Source organism: Plecotus auritus (genome assembly GCF_963455305.1).
Source record: "Plecotus auritus genome assembly, chromosome: 2".
In the NCBI taxonomy this organism is placed as follows: domain Eukaryota; kingdom Metazoa; phylum Chordata; class Mammalia; order Chiroptera; family Vespertilionidae; genus Plecotus; species Plecotus auritus.
The window spans coordinates 226,030,576-226,046,285 of NC_137771.1; the positions used below are offsets into that span (position 1 = coordinate 226,030,576).

Genomic DNA, 15,710 nt, shown 5'->3' on the forward strand with positions numbered 1-15,710 from the left:
GCAAAACAGTAGTAAACTGCGTTTTATGAGTTTCTATCACAAGCATATAAAATGCTTTACTGAAACGACCACTGAACTGGAAAAACTCAGGAAAAATTACCCCGAATTCCATGTGAACACTCATAAACCCCCCCCCCCCCCCGCTTCTCTCTCCCCAAAGCACATTCTGCATAAAATCCACGTTCTCCTCCAGCCCTCCACTCGCTTTCACAGCAACGCACGATCCCACGTGCAGGCCATGGAGCAGGGGCTCCGAACGCCGCCTGCCTCTGTGGGGCCCCGTTTTTTATCCACAGAGAGTCCTGCTGGACGCGGGGAGCCCAGGCCACTGAGCGGAAGCTCAGAGCGAGGCTGGCTGTTGCAAAGACGGGCTGGTCACCAACCCCGAAGGAAAAGGGAAGGAAGAAGTGAAACGGAACGCGGAGAAGAAAGGCCCCCTGGGACGGCCTAAGAAGAGGATTTGGCCATTCTGGATCTCGCTCGCTCCCAAAAGCAGATGCCCGAACGCGTCGTGGTCACGTGGGGTAACCCACCAACACCCATTTCACACTGAGGGTGGACATAAAAGCAGGTACCACCTACCTGGGACAAGCCCAGATGAACGGAGGCCGTTTCCGATATGTACATGATTTTCCCGTCAGATGCCACCACGAAAACAAAGCCGTCCAAGGTCTGAAAGAGAAAACGTGCCGGGGTCAGAGACGATAGGTACACGTCAGGGTTAAACCTAATCGCTGCACGCTCTCTGGGACGGAGGACTGTATAAAATATGATCACCAACACGTATTTGTCAAATGCAAAAAACAGAGCCCAGCCCCGGAAGGGCTGTAAGTTACACCACTCCGAGCCGAGTCCCCGCACCAGGCTCTCAAACGCTTTTAAAGCGCTGTAAAAACAGTCTTACACGCACATCGCAAAAAATCAGGCAAAACGTTGGAGAATTCCTATCGTGCCCAGTTTAAATGCAGTCGCTTTATTGTTTGGGGTTATTTTAGCACTTAGCACAAATCCGGAGTTCTATGGTGCTTAGGGGACAATCGACCGCTATATAGACCATTTTATGTCATAATCGGCAGTGTTTATACCACGAGGACATATGCTTTATTTGCCACGATCTTCTAGTTACCGCTAAGTACCATTTGAATAATAAATTCCAAACACTACCACTCCCCAGAAAAGAAAATACCGGGTTATTTGAACAGACTATGTCTACAGAATTAATGATCTCAAATAACCTTTGCAAAATTGAAGGAGAAGAAGTATCAATTTCTGAAAAGTTAAAAACTACCTACGTGGTTATTCTGATTTTGCCAAAGTTGGCTAGCCCTCAAAAAAATAAAGTAAGATTATAAGAGGTAATGAAGACACATAAAAAGGTACTGAACATATTTATGTGTGGCAAGGACAAAAAAAAACAAAAAAACCCCAAACACTATAAGTTGTTTTTGAAAAAGGAAACTGCATTTTATTTACCCATTCATATTTTAAATTGGTGAAAGATCCAGACAGCCCACAATGCTGCCCCCATAAAAAATATTCCAAATTAATTTCTGGCCACAAATTCTATTTTTACAGCATGTAATTGAAACCAGATTACCTTTGGCTTTTTCCTAAATCCCCCCTCCTTGGGAGGGGGACCTAAAAAGAATGCAGCCGAAATGAAACTTGGAAGATGCCCTTACATTCCCCTCTCTCAAATGGAGTTTTTGTTGCAAGAACCCTTGGCCAACTAAACGCTCGTGTCCTTTTCCTCTGCTGAGGTGGAAATCAACATCTTGATTAGAAGCCTGACTTTCACATTTCTAACTCCGCTACAACATTTTTTTTTTCCCCCATCTAAACGCCGTCTCACAAATATAAACGACAGGGCCATTTCTAAAGCTGTCCGCGTTTCGGCACCTTCTGCATTCTTCCTTGACTCCGAAATCCTGAAAGAGATACATTAACGAAACAGTCTCTGACAGGGAGCCCTATGAGTCAAAGAAAAATTATCATAATCAAATTCTGCAAGTTGCCAGCAGTAGCTAAAAATAATATCCTTTATGGAAAATGCCGGGGACGCCTTCACCACTTCAAAGTTGGCTTGCAAGTGTGCAAACTGAACTGCAAAGGGGCTCGTCCACACGCCCCGCGGAATTCATTACAGAAAACGGAGCGGGAACCGGAGTAGGTGGACGGTGCCGCCAGGTTCTGACCGGGGTTCCCAGGCACTTAGCTGTCCCCGATATTAGTGCCACTTATAATACGCAGGAGCATCTAACACGGAAAATACCGCAGGGGGCCGGGCCGGAGGGGGGCCGGAGGGGGGCCTGGCGCGCGGGCCGGCGCGGGAAGGACTCCAAGAGCACCATTACCCGCCGCCGCCGCCCCGCGCGGTGTTGTCAAAGCCTCGGGTTTCAAACATTCCCGGGACCTGCGCTTCCCGGCGCACGCATTTTCAAAACATAAATCACACTCGGACACTCGGGGCAAACGAGTTTTGAAAAGATCTGCTTTTTCCCAGCGCGGAGCTCGTGGCTGACTCTGACCCAAGTCACCTCGTCCGGCCGCCAACTTTCTCTTTTTTTCGCCTTTAAAGCAAACACCGAATAGCAGGAGGAAATGCAAAGGAGCTCTCGGCGGGCACTTTTCGGTGGCAGAGATGAATGGCGGGAGAGGAATGAATCGGGTCGTTGAGGAGGCTTTGTGAAGGGCGTCTGAAAGGCTCTGAAACGCCAGGCTCTGCGTCCCCGCCCAGCGCCAGCCGCCGGCCAGGAACTGGCCCTGGAACGGCCGGGCCGTGGCGCGGTTACCCGGCCATGCGCCCTGACACTGCGGAGGAAACCGAGGTCTGGGGCAGTGTAAGTGCTAAGGACTGAACTGGGGGCGCTAAGTGGTGACCACAAACCAAGCAAGGGCTCCCTCCCTCCGTGAGCCAGGCGCCTCCGGAGGCCGCACCACGACCTGAGCCCACGGCTCAAGCACCGGAGGGACCATTTGGAGTGAACCTCGCTCCCCTACTTGCTGTGTGACGTCAGGCGTGTTGCTTAACCTCTCTGTGCCGCAACTTCCCCCTCTTAAAAGAAATGGAGTTCAGAATAGAACGCACTCGAGGTGGGTGGGGAGGCCAGATGATGCAGGAAGATTTAGGAAAGGATCTGGCCCGTCATAAACTCTCAGTCAATTCCAGCTGTTAAACTATCAGCCATGCGGTCTCTCCTTTACGCAACCCTTCCAGACACGCACAACTGTCACCCGCGGGAGCTGCCCCACTCTGGTTCAGAGCGCCCTGACCCGCTCCGCTGGCTCCAGCGCCTGGCACAGCCTCAGGCACAGAGCAAGGCTCCCTAAAGATGTTGGGGGGCGGGGGAGTGAAGTTTGGAAAGGACTTAGCCACACCCAGGGCGCCCTAAGGCCTAGATAGAGTCCCGGGGCTGAGGGACAGCGAGGTGCTGGGAGGCCCGGGACTGGGCCGCGGTGGCTCTGGTTGAGCTGAGGCCACAGGGTCCCGGCCGGCCTGGGTGCGGGGTGCGAGCACGAGGTCGGGGTACCGCCTCTCCCCTGGGAGCTACCTCCCCTCCCCTCGGGCTACCTCCCCCTCTGCAGCTGGTGGCGGCCTGTGGGTCCACTCCGGAAAGGGAGAGAAACCTCGAGACAAAGTGTTGGGGTCACCGGGGAGCACCATCCAGGCCCGGCTGGGGCTGTTGGCAGCCATGACCCCCTCCCCCAGGCAGGGCCCTACCTGCAGCAAGTGCGACCCCAGCTCCTTGGCGACACTGTCCAGGGGCCCCGCGCGGCTCGGCTGTCCCCACGCGTCTCCGAGACCTGGGCAGGGGGACAGAGGAAATCAGTAAGGCAGGACTACCTGAGCCCCACGCCAGCCAGAACCCAAACCCCTCACTCCCAGCCCCCTGAGACCCCCCCCAGGGCCCAAACCCCTCACTCCCAGCCCCCGGCGCCCCCCCAGGGCCCAAACCCCTCACTCCCAGCCCCCAGCACTCCCCCGGGACCCAAACCCCTCACTCCCAGCCCCCTGAGCGCCCCCCCCAGGGCCCAAACCCCTCACTCCCAGCCCCCTGAGCGCCCCCCCCCCAAACCCCTCACTCCCAGCGCGGCGCCCCTCAGCCTCCATTAAAATGCAAAGGCGGGGGTGGGGTGGGCTGGGGGGGGAGGGGGTTCCCTCCAAGGCCCTGGCTCCCAGCACTCCCGCGGCTCAGCTTGCCAGGCCCGTCCTGCCTGGGCCGCCCCTGCTCGCGGCTCTGAAATGGAGTTTCATTAGCTGAAGAGCCACAGGGTGATCCACCTGCGTTGCTGAACTAGGCCATCCTCGCGGCCCACGGGGCTCCCGACTTGACCCGAACTGATGGCCCCCAGGACCCTCCCCCCTCCCTCCCCGGCCCCAGCAACTGCATTTCCCCAGACAGAGAAGCCCGCAGCCCGCCGTCCAGGAGGCAGCTTTGCCTGAGTTTAAAAATGAAATAAAATAAGAAATCTTTTCCACCTCAGTCACCCCGGGGTCCCAGGGGCGCCATCCCGTCCAATCCCAGAGCTGGGGGGGGGGGGGAAGGTTACCTGGGGCTCTGGGGGGAGGGGGGCGCGCCAGCCGCTGCCATGGACCGAAGGCGGAGAAAGCCCCATATTTACTCGACGCTAATGGGGAGGTGTCTGCTGTCACGCAATTAGGGTCCCCCAGCCCCTCGGTTTCCTAACAGCCCCCACCAGGCCTCCCGCTGCCCCATCACCGAGGCTGCCAGCCTGCAGGAGGCGCCGAGGAGACCGGCCTCCCCACGACTCCAGGGGCCCGGCGCAGGGCTGTGACCCGGCCCCGGCTTCCTCTGCGCCTCGGAGGCGGCGGGAGAGCCAGGTGAGGTGGCGGCGCCGGGAGGACACGCCGGGCCCCTGGAGTCCCTCCCGGGCAGCCAGCCTCCCCCAGGTAGCCCTGCGCCCCGAGGCCCCAGCTCCGGGCCCACTCGCACCCACCCCCGCAGCCGCGGACGGAAGGACGGACGGATGGACGTGCGGGCTGGGCTGTGGGTCCCGCTGGCGCGTCCGCCTTCCCAGCGGCGACCTCAGGCCCGAGCGGCCCCTGCCCGCTGCGCGCGGGGCGGGAACCTGGCGCGGCCACCGAGAACGCACGGGCCTGGGTCCCCGCGCCCCTGAGGACGCTGGCGAGTGAGGGACAGGGAGTCTGGGGCAGGCGCTTGGGGTCTGTCTCCCCACGGTCCCCGAGGGAACGGGCATGCGTTTCCGGCGGCTTTGACCCCGGGAGGTGGAACCGCACCCCGCGAGAGGAAGCCGCGGCCTGGACCCAGCGGCTTCGGGGACCCTTCCCCGCGAACTTTGGCAAAAAAAATGCCACCTTTTATTCTTCCTCCCGGGCTCCAGGAATTCGGGGCTTATCCTGATCGCCCCAGAAGGAAGGAGCTAATCTCCAAACATCCCCACCCCCATGTGACTGCCTTCAGCCTCCACCATGTGGCAGAGCTGCCTGTCCTCAGCGCCCGCCCCCCCCCTCCAGGGGTGACCCCAGTGACCAGAGCGAGGCCACTGCCCCTCATCGCAGGCCTCGGCCCCAACGGTGTCAGTGGGCAGTGGCAGCGCGACCTCCACTAATCAGAACCCGAAAGGACCACAATTTAACGCCCCCGCCCCCCCAGGCTTGAATGAAGAAAGAACTTCACAAAGACCCAGGAATTCAGATTTCCGAAAATGGACAGATGGGCCCTGGTCACTGTCCTTCACCGCCCTTCCTGGCTCAGTGGTCCCCTGGCCTTGGCTTCTGGAAGGTTCCCTGCCCAGTGACCTGGGAAGGTCTACACCCTCGGGAATGGCCCCCACACCAGACTCCCCCTGACAGCCTTGTGGGAGGCTATGGCCTCACCTGCGCACGTGCCTGGGTAACTGGGTGTAATGGACAATTTCCGAGAAATTCGGACACCCAGCGGCTTGTAGAGAGCCTGTTCCCTTCCCTCTCATCATTTCCCGGTGCTGGCCCACAGCCTCCGTGTTCGCGAGGAGATGTGGTCAGAACGCTCCTTCCAGCCCTGGTGGTGGGTGTGGAGGCATGGTGGGGGCGAGAAGTTCCCCTCGCATCCGCCCTGTGTCACCCCACGCGGGGTCCCCTGTGTCACCCCACCTGGGGTGACAGCTGCCAGCTCTTCCATTAGAAACTGCTGTGGGCGAGGCCTTTTTACTCAGCCTATAAAAACCACTTTGGGCAGAAGACAAGACTAAATAAAGTCAGGTTGGTAACCAATGTGCGCCCCAAAAGTGAGGTGCTGTGTGTGTGGCCCTTATCTGGACATAACAAAGGGCTTTGAAAGAAAAATGAGGGCGGGGGGGGGGGCGGAGGGGGTGCTGAGCGCTTCGAGGGTGTCGGCCTGTGGCTGAGGGTGTCGGCCTGTGGCCCGCTGTCCTGCCCAAACCTGGGAGCCCCCCGCTCAGGGAGGGCAGCAGCCCAGCCAGAGTCCTAAGCCACCCGCGGCTTCCCAGCCACCAGGGTCTGGGTCCCACTGGCCTACAGCAGGGAAACCCGCGGGGGACTCGCTGCCCCTGGGATCCCCCCAGGTTGGGGGAGGGGGAAAGGGTCCAGGCATCCCCACCCCTCTGCCTTCCAGCGTTGTGGGCGCCCACACCCTGGCACTCGGCTGGGCTGCTGTTCAGTGTAAACCCCGCCCCCACTGCCATGGAAGCTTTCTAAGGTCCCTCCTGCTCTTAGCACCCACTGGGCCTCCAGGGGCCGCCACACAAGTAAGACGCTTTCCCAGGGAACGGGGTCACACCTCTCCGATGAGGGGACACAGGAGCTGAGACCTGCAGGAGCAGAGCGCACTGTGGCCAGGGACCCCCAGGGGCAGCCCTGGACTTCCACACGAACTCGCAGGACAGTCAGCACCAAGGGCAGCCTGGGGTGTCCAAACGCGGACAAAAACACTGCGCACGGGGACTTGGGGGCAATTAAACGGGTTAACAACAGGCCTGACCCCGCCCCTACCCTCCAGGGAAAACTGGGCCTGGGACTGTGAAAACGCAGGGAGACTCTGGGAGCCCCCCCCCCACCGCCAGGGACACCAGGGCTTCACCCCCCCCTCCTCCCTCCTTAAAGATGCCAGCTGGGCCGGCCTGGATGGTCTAGTGCCTGGCCAGCAGCCTTTATGTCTCACCTGTGAAATGGGGGTGTTGGGGGATGGAATGAGCTAAGCTCACAGGTGCCAGGCGGAGAGACTCCAGCTGCGCCTGCCACCCCGGTGGTCTGGCCTCCTCGCCCTCTCCCACGCCGTCCCTGCCTCCAGCCTTCGCCTCTGCCTCCCCTCCCCCAAGTACTACCTCCTCTCCCAGGAAGAGGATGTGACACGGGGAAGCTTGGCCTCTCCATGATTGGGGGCCGTCTGAAGACACAGGGTCACACTCTCCACTTGCAAACCACGCCAAAGTCAAGGGGGCGGGGCGGGGGGAGTGAGGGAGCCAGCATCTACTGCCTGTCACTGCTCCCCCCACGAACCCCCCCCCCCACACACACACAGGCAGGTCTGGAGCACCCTGGGCAGCTGTAAGTGAAGAGTCGGGCTGCCCGCCTTGCCCCCCAGGAGAGCCCAGAGCTGGCAACTCCCGACACCAGGAACTGTCGCGGCTCTGGGCCTCCGGGCCCTTCGCCCTTCTCCTGCCTTGGATGCTGTGTCTCCCTGGGCTCCCTGAAAATCCCAGCCTGGCTCCAAACCATCCGTCAGGCCCGGCGGCAGGGACCAGGTGTGAAGGGGGTGGTAAGGGTGCCCCAAAAAGGCCGGGGAAGGCGAGGAAAGGGGGCTTCCAGCTTGCCCTGCCACGCAGGCCAGTGCTGTCAGCAGTCACACAACAGATGCAAGCCTCCCCCCCCACTCCTGATGCTCAGACCTCAGGATGGGATGGAGCAGTGGGCCACCACACAGCGTGACAGCGGGCCAGGCTTCCGTGGGCACCGAGAGCCCGGGACGGAATAAGCTGCCCTGAGCTCCAGGCCCCTCCTCCGAGTGCCAGCCCCTGGAGCACACCCTCGGGCCCAGATCCCCCCCACCTGCGGAAGCGTCCTGCTTGGAGACCCAGCTTCCCCTCCGGACCCAGGCGCACGGCCTGGCAGGCTTCCAAGCAGAGAGGGGAGAGGGCTGCAAAGGCCCGAATTCTAAAAACTAAGTCTATTTTTAAAAAAACTACATTATCTCGGGTTGCGTAGAGAAAGGCCTTAGCTCTGTAACCCTGCGTCTGTTTAGGGGTGTCTGTTCTCACCAAATCCTCTGAATCAAAACATTTAGATTCCAGACAACAATTTCTAAGACAGCCCCCTCCTCCCTGGCGCTGGAATGTGTGTGTGTGGGCGGGAGTGGGGGGGGGGGGATGAGGGGTTGCCTAAATCTAAACGCAGACAAACCCCACACTGGAGTAACCCAGGCCTCCAACCCCACTTCTGTTGTGTGCGAATGAGGCTTTTGCTTCTTTTAAGCAAAAGGCTGCGATAAAGGTTCCAGTTCTTCCCCACCTTGCACCCACACCTGACTGGGTCCTCAGGCCTGGGGGTGGGGTCGGGGGCTCCGTTCTCCTTTTCACAGTCAGTCTCCGTTTCCAACTCTGCTCCTGACCGAGCTCTGGCCAGTTCCTCCTGCGTGCCCTGACGGGGACCCACGTGCTGGCTGCCCCGCGGAGGGCACATCTCTGCTCCCGGGAAAGAGGGGGAGGCCGAGGGGGAGGCCGCGGAGGCCCTGCAGCTCCAAGGCTGGCCCTGGGCCATCGGACAGAGCAGCAGAGTGCGCCCACCCCAGTGCTTCGGGCTCTCCTGGAGGGAAGGCCGTCCTGAAGGAGGGCAGGCAGACCCCGCGCCCCCGCCTCCCCAACCACCCTTAACTCTCCAAGTTTCCTGAGTCCATTTCCGAAGCCAGCCTTGCTATTCTGCCCTCTTTCCTAACCCATCTGGCCCCCACTTCTTTGGGGAGAAAATGTACGGATCCAGAAAACAGCGAGTCTTGCCATTGGGGGTGGGGGTCCACTGAGTGAGGCACTCCGCCGTGGAAGTGGCGTGTGGCTGGGGACACGCAGGCAGTGAGCTCACAGGACGGGGGTGAGCACAGGTCTGATTTGCACCCACACAGCCAGGCTCCTCGCATGGACCTCGGGAACCCCGTGCAGCCCGTTGCACAGACAGGGAGACCGCGGTCCAGTGGGGCAGCTTGGCGGAGCTGAGCATGAAAGGCCCAGCTCCTGCCGCCTCCCTCTGACCCCGCTGGGCTCCGTTCCCTCCTCCTGCCCCTCGGACTCAGGATGGAAGGAGCTGAGGCAGAGGCGAAGGGAGAGCGGGCACAGGCTTGCTCTTGCCTCCCTGAGGGAGCTGGAGGCGCCCTCCTATGAAAGGTTCCCCGGAGAGTCCTGCGGGTCCTTCGGCCTCTGCTGTTTCTGGGTCCCGAAGTCCCAGACCCTTCCGCCCAGGCCCTGCCTGCTTTGGGCTACGGAGCAGCGGAGCAGCGAGGCCCAGGCCGTGCGTGGCACGTTGGTTCTGTTCTGCCCGGTATCTTTCCATCGGAGGCCGAGAGCCCTGCAGATCCCGGAGCTCCGGCACCGCCCGCCCGGGACGGCTTTGGCCCTCAAACCCGCCGGATGCTTGCGCCCTGACCCTGTGGCTCTCTCAGCCCCCTCCAATCTGGAACCACGTCCCCAGGGCCGACCCTAACCCCAGAACAGGTTAAATCAATTACAGCGCCTCTTCGCCTCCTCACGCTGCCCTTGGGAGCTACCGCAGGGGCAAGCGGGTAATTTTGCATAATTGAGCGCTTTCTAAACTCTCCCTCTCCCTCCCTCCCTCTCTCTCATCCCCTGGCACCTGCGTCACAACGTCTTGTCCCAAAACTGATTTGAGAGAAAACAGTGCAGCCGCCCAGAGGTGCAGGCCAGAGGCCACCGGGTGCAAAGGCGAGTCCCGAGGCTGCCTGCCCACCCCTCCAGGCCGGCGCCCCCACTCACTCCAGCGCTGCAGGGAGTCGGGTCAGAACCACCTCCCCCTCTATCCCCTTGGATGGCTCCCCAGCAGGTTCAGGGCTCTTTCCAACACTGTAGGTACTCCTGGAATTCCAACCTCCCATCGCCGCGGAGGCGCACAGCCAGGCCACTACTGAACCACACAGGGGCCGGCGCTCCAGGCCGGACCCCCAGCGCCAGCAGCAGGCTCAGGGCCACGCCATTCTGGGCCCTAACACCTGGAGACTGGTTTCCAGGGCTGGAACACAGAGCCCCCGTTTAACTCTCTGCAGCGGCAGACCCGCAGCTTCCTCATTTTTAGCAGGTTTTCCTGGAAATCCCCCGAACAACCTACAGCTTCCCATTAGGCCTCCTTCTTCAGACCTCCCTTCTAACTAATTTCTGGCTTATTTGAAATCTGTTGGCAACCAATCATGAAATCTTCGGATTGTTTCTTTGTATATAATTCCCAATGGGCGCAGGGGAGGTGGGCGCCCTGTCTGGGCCCATACCTCCCTGTAGCATTCGGATAAAAAAAAACCAGCTCCTGGGAACACACCAGTTAGCACCCTCCTTCCCGGGTGTGCAGGATCCGGCCAGTGTAAAACCTGATCCTCTTCGAGTTTTCCCGGAAACTTCAACTGCAGGGGCATCACCTTTGCTTCTGGGCGGAGAGGTCACCCATGGCGGACAAACAGCCACCACTGCCCAGCAGCTCCTCCGAGATCAGGGTTGGGAAGGGAAAGGTGGCCGGCGGGTCTCGGCTTCTGCTCTCCGGAGGAAAGCTCCCAGCGGCTGCAGGCCCAGCTGAGAGGCACCCGGAGTCTAGGCCGCTGCTTCCGGCTCCCGGCTCCCCAGCCAGCCACGCAGCAAGCTGGAGGCCGAGCTGAGCTGGCGGCCAGGCCCTCACCGCTCCACCCCGAGGTGGCGTGGAGTGCAGCTCCTGACCCAGAGGAGACTGTAACCAGCTTAGCACCCACCACGGAGGTACAAGTGTTGAGCTTACGGCTGGGCTGATACTCTGGCTGAGCGGCCCCAGTGGCCGAGGAGCTGGCTGTGGAGGACACCTGTCGCCGCTCTGCAGAGACCCTCTATGCCCTGCCGCTGAGGTTGGCTCCCTGCTCACTGCGGCTCAGAGCCCACTCAGCCCCGTGGACCCTCGGCCGGCAGGAGGTCCTGGGCACCCACCACGCCAAGTGTGGGGTCTCTGGCGCTAGGCAGCAACCACCCCCCAGGGGCACAGCGGCTGCAGGGGCCTTGGTTCAGAACCACTGGGCACCCAAAGCAAAGGTGCGGTGCCCAGGCCTCCCAGTCCCGCGGTGCCCGCCGGCTGCCATGGTCACTGGCCACCCGCAGGCCAGAGCTGGCCCAGAATGCCGGCCAAAACACCCCAACATTTCTCACCACCGCGCGTCTTCGGGACCCATGCGTTCCTTGCCCCCGGGGCACCTGCCCCTCTGGGTTTTTAATCCCAATCCGGAAACAAGACTATGCTCAGGCCTGCCTGCCATTTTCCAACTAATCGCCTGGCTCTCTCTCCTGCCTGGTCTGGGCTCCACACTCGCCCTCACTCGCCCTCTCTCATACCCTGACCTCCCGAGGCCCAGCCCCAGGAAGGTGAGCAGAGAAGGGCATCTGGAGAGGCCGAGACTGAGGCCGGCCCCAGGGTGCTCTGCGGGCGCTGGGCCTACGGCCGGACCTGGGCGCACTCCACTCTCCAGCGGGAGCAGCCAGCGCCTCCACTCCCCGCAGGGCGCACAAGCTCCCCTCCGCGGAAGGAGAGAGAGAAGCGAAAGAAGGAAAGAGTAAAAGGGGGAATTAAACGAGAAAAGGGAAGGAAAGGGGCGGCAGGATGCAACCGCAGGCTCAGAGATCAAATCCCCGTCCGCCCCAGGCCAGCCCCAGGCCAGGAGATGTTTTGGTCTCGGGGCTCCTTGTCTTGAGCAGGAGCCAGAGCCCCCTGGCCCGGCCTCCCCAAGACTCCCTGGGACTGCGGGGAGGACTCAGCGCCCCTCCGGACCAGCGGGGGCCCAGGCCGCGCGGCTCCCCAGTTCCCGCCGCGCTGGGGCCTCACCTTCGGGGAAGACGGCGCGCATCTTCAGGTAGCTGGTGGTGAGCCGGATGATGGACGCCTTGTCCAGCTGCGAGGTGATGGCCGACGGCAGCGGGAGCAGTTTGGCCAGCTCGTAGAACTCGCCATTTTCCTTCTCCCTCCGGGTCTTGGCCGCATTCTTGGACTTCTCCTTCATCGCGCCTCGGCTCCGGGCATATTAGCCCCGGCCGAGCTCCAGGCCGCGGAGTCCCGCTCCGGCTGCGCGGCGGCGGGCAGGTCCAGGTGAGCCCGGGGCGCCGGCCGCGGGCAGGTGCGCTCCTCCCGCCCCGCCGGGCGCAGCCTCCTCCGGGCGCGGCTCCCGCGGAGACGGAGCCCTGACTGCCCGCCGCCTCGCCCGCTTCCTTTCTCCCCGCTTCTCCCGCGCGTCGCTTTCCGTGGGGGGTGGACCGGGGCCGGCGAGGAGGCGGAGGGGCCGTTTAGTCCGTGACCGAGGACTCGTCCCCGCTGTCCCGAGGCCCCTCCGGGCGGGAGGGCGGCGGCCGCGGAGCCATGGAGCGGAGGCGAGCGGAGGGAGCGGGCGGAGGCGGCGGGGCCGGGCCGGGCGCGCTCTCCCGCCCTCCCTGGCGGTCCCGGTGCCTGGAGACGCGGCGCCCGGAGCCCTCGATCTGGCGCGGGGCGCAGCAGCTCCGAGGTCCACGTGCGACCGAGCCGCGTTTGTTTATGGCGGACCCGCCTTCGGGCGGAGCACCGGCCGCGGCCGCCGGGGAGGGGGGGCCTGGGGGGAGGGACCGCGGCGGGGGCGGGGGCGGCGAGCCTCGCCTGCAGACTCCCGCGGCCCGGCGTTCGGGGCGCGCCTCCGAGTCGCTGCCTCCAGGGACGCTCCCGGGAGAGACCCGCGCGCCCGGCTCGGGGTCCGGTGAGTGCGCTCGGCGCGCCGCGGGGATGGCGGGCGGGTCGCTGGACCGGGCGCTCTGAGGGGCGGCGGGAGGGAGCGAAGGCGGGGGGGGGCGGGGGATGCCGAGACCTCCTCCGTGGCGCCGGGCAGGGAGGGGCGCGACCCTCGGGCCAGGTGTCCGCGGGGAAGACGGAGCCTCGGCGCCCGCCGCCCGCGCTCTCGCGCTTCCCACCTCGAAGGTCCGAGCGTCAGGGAAAGGCCGGGAGAGGACACCCCCCTCCCCCCCACCTCGGGAGGGCCTGGAAGTGACCCTTCGCCCTCTCTCCTCGGGACGCGGAGCCCAAGGAGACGGGCGCTCACCCGGAGGGGCCGGAGGCCGCGGGCGGCAGGGAGGGACGGGCGGGAGCCGAGCTTGGAGGCCGGGCCTCGCCCAGGGCGGCGGGGACAGGTCCACAGCCCCGGCTCCCATGCCGGGCCCAGCGCGGCCGGGATTTGGGGGAATCTGCCGGGATTTGGGGGAATCGTGGCTGCGGGGGCGCCTCAGGTCGCGGAGGGTGGATCGTGGGCGAGCGCTGGTGGGGCGGGGGCAGTTAGGGTAGGGACTCGCAGCTGGAGACGTGGCCACACTCTCCCCGCCGCTGCCTGGGTCCGCCAGTCCGCCCGTCCCTCTTCCCCGTCCCCTCCATCCCCAGTGCCTGCACCGCACCGCGGCTGGGACCCTCCAGACTTCCGGGGTGCACAAACCCCACCTCTGCTAGGGTCTGCACCCTCCAGTTGCGGTCATACCCATGCGCTGGGAGGACCGCAGCTTCCCGGGCGCAGGGTCAGAGGGCAGCCCCAGTGGATGCGGGGCGTGGGGTACTGGGGCTCCCTCGATGTAGTGCTGTGGGACTGGGGGCGCCTGCTCTGGAGGTGGGTGCTTGGAGGGGAGAGATGCCCTGCCGGCGCTAAGATCTCGTTCTTGGTCCACCCACCAGCCGCCCGGGAGGGACCTGGAGCGGAGCGAATTCAGTGCAGGACGCGGCCGGGTGCTGGCCTCCTCCCCCGCGCCGGGAACCCCCTTTCCGTTCAGGGCGCTCCGACCTTTTCCAGAATCCCTTGGAAGGCCAGAAGTTCTTTCGCGGTGGGACGCGCCCAAGCGTAGACCCCAGCTGGAGGGGACACGTGGCCCGCACCCTGTACTTTTGGTCTTGGCGCGCAGGGCCGCCGCGGAGGAGCGGGCAGGATCCTGGTTCCAGCAGAGGCGCAGAGGGTCGGGGGGGCCACTCCCCGCTGGGCTCGCCCCACTGGAGCAGCCCCCGTCCCCCGCAGTGCGCGCCTGCACCCCCGGCTTGGGAGGATGCAGCGCGCCCTCGCCCTCTCCCTCCCCCATTTCCCGTCCTCAATTAGGGACCCGGAGAATTCCTCCAGGCTGGACGGGCATTCTCCCCATCGCAGCAGCACGGCCAAGTGGACGGGGGAGAAACCCGGCAGCAACAGAAGGAAACTTCTCCCCTGGCTGGCGGGGCTGAGTTGGACGGAGTGTCCTCCGTACCCCGAAATTTTCTCAGGCCGAATTTAGGGGAAGCACACTGAGATCTCCAGGCAGGGTTGTCTCCGGGGCAGCCTCAGGTCTGTGCGGGCCAGACGGGCGCGAATCACGTGTCCTGAGAGGCAGCCTTGGGCGTTTGGAGATGCGCAGACACATCCTGTGGGACACTTTCGGACCCAAAGCCTGCCCAGCAGACGCCCAAGTGGGCACTGTACACCCCACCCCAACACATCGACTCCGAACACCGTGCCACCCGCAGTACCCAAGCTCAGAGTTTCCCCGTGGGTGGGGGGAGGATGGGGCTGCCTGGGGGGAACAGTGAAGTATGAGCCCCCCCCCACCCCCCCCCCCGCCACCTGCCTGACTGGGGCCTTGTCAGGGGCTCGGTCCCTCAGACAGGACACTCAGGACAGACGGCCACAGGCTAGTGGCGCTGTGGAAACTGGGGAAGCACGAAGCCCAGGCCCTGTGGAGTGACCAGCATGGCCGGCGGCCGCGGACTGGGCACCGCCTGCGTGTCCCTGGACCCTGCGCTGTTGGTGAGGGTGCGCCGTCCTCCTGCTCTTTGCTTTGGGCCCAAGCCGGGCACCTCACCCGGGGCAATGAGACCAGCCTGTGGAGACTCAGTGGAGAGGCTTAGAGACAAAACGAATGAGCCCCAAAGTCCCAGACTTTACCCAGGACGGGGTTCCCTTTGGCCAGGCAGGAGCCTGCGGACTCTGGAATGATGGGAGGTTGCGGGCAGGAAGAGGATCAGACACACCGAGGGCCGGAGCTTCCAGGCCTGCTGGGGCGCCCTCACTCCCAGCAGGTCCTGCTGAGCCAGTGTGGGAGCACCCAGGGGCCCAGGAGCGGCCTTCCCGTCCCAGCCCCACCCCCACCTCTTCAAAATGTTTCCATTAGGAAACTGATCTGGAAGAAATTGAGGCACAAGAGGAAAGGGGCGGGCCCAGCCCCACAAGCACAAGCACATCTGCTTGGATTTTCCGCTTCAGATGCTCCCCAACTGTTCTTCTCCCCACCCCCCAAGCCGGTGCCTACCTGAGGCCCATCACCGCAGGAAACCGGCTTCCCCTGCGGGAAGACACAGATGGTCCATGGGGATGGGCTCCGGGAGAGGCTGCCACCAGCGGGATCGGAGACTTGGTCCCTAAGGAGATGGGGGTGTGGGAGGACTTGCTCGATTCCTAGCACGAGATTTGGGGGGGGGGGGTTGAACTTCAGAAGGGGTGCAGAAAGGGAACTCCAGCCACTTGGAGCCAGCGGAGACACTGAAG

General features: G+C 63.1%; 1 protein-coding gene across 1 annotated transcript in view; it reads right to left on the reverse strand.

The window, feature by feature from the left end:
- Positions 1 to 12,203, reverse strand: part of SIM2 (SIM bHLH transcription factor 2) — a gene marked incomplete at both ends in the record, with an annotated part of 44,287 nt that extends 32,084 nt beyond the window's left edge. The window contains 3 exons of the mRNA XM_080655969.1: positions 583 to 672; positions 3,722 to 3,804; positions 12,029 to 12,203. Coding sequence (XP_080512095.1) covers positions 583 to 672; positions 3,722 to 3,804; positions 12,029 to 12,203 — 348 coding nt within the window. The remainder of the gene's footprint in view (positions 1 to 582; positions 673 to 3,721; positions 3,805 to 12,028) is intronic.
- Positions 12,204 to 15,710: the final 3,507 nt, after the last annotated feature.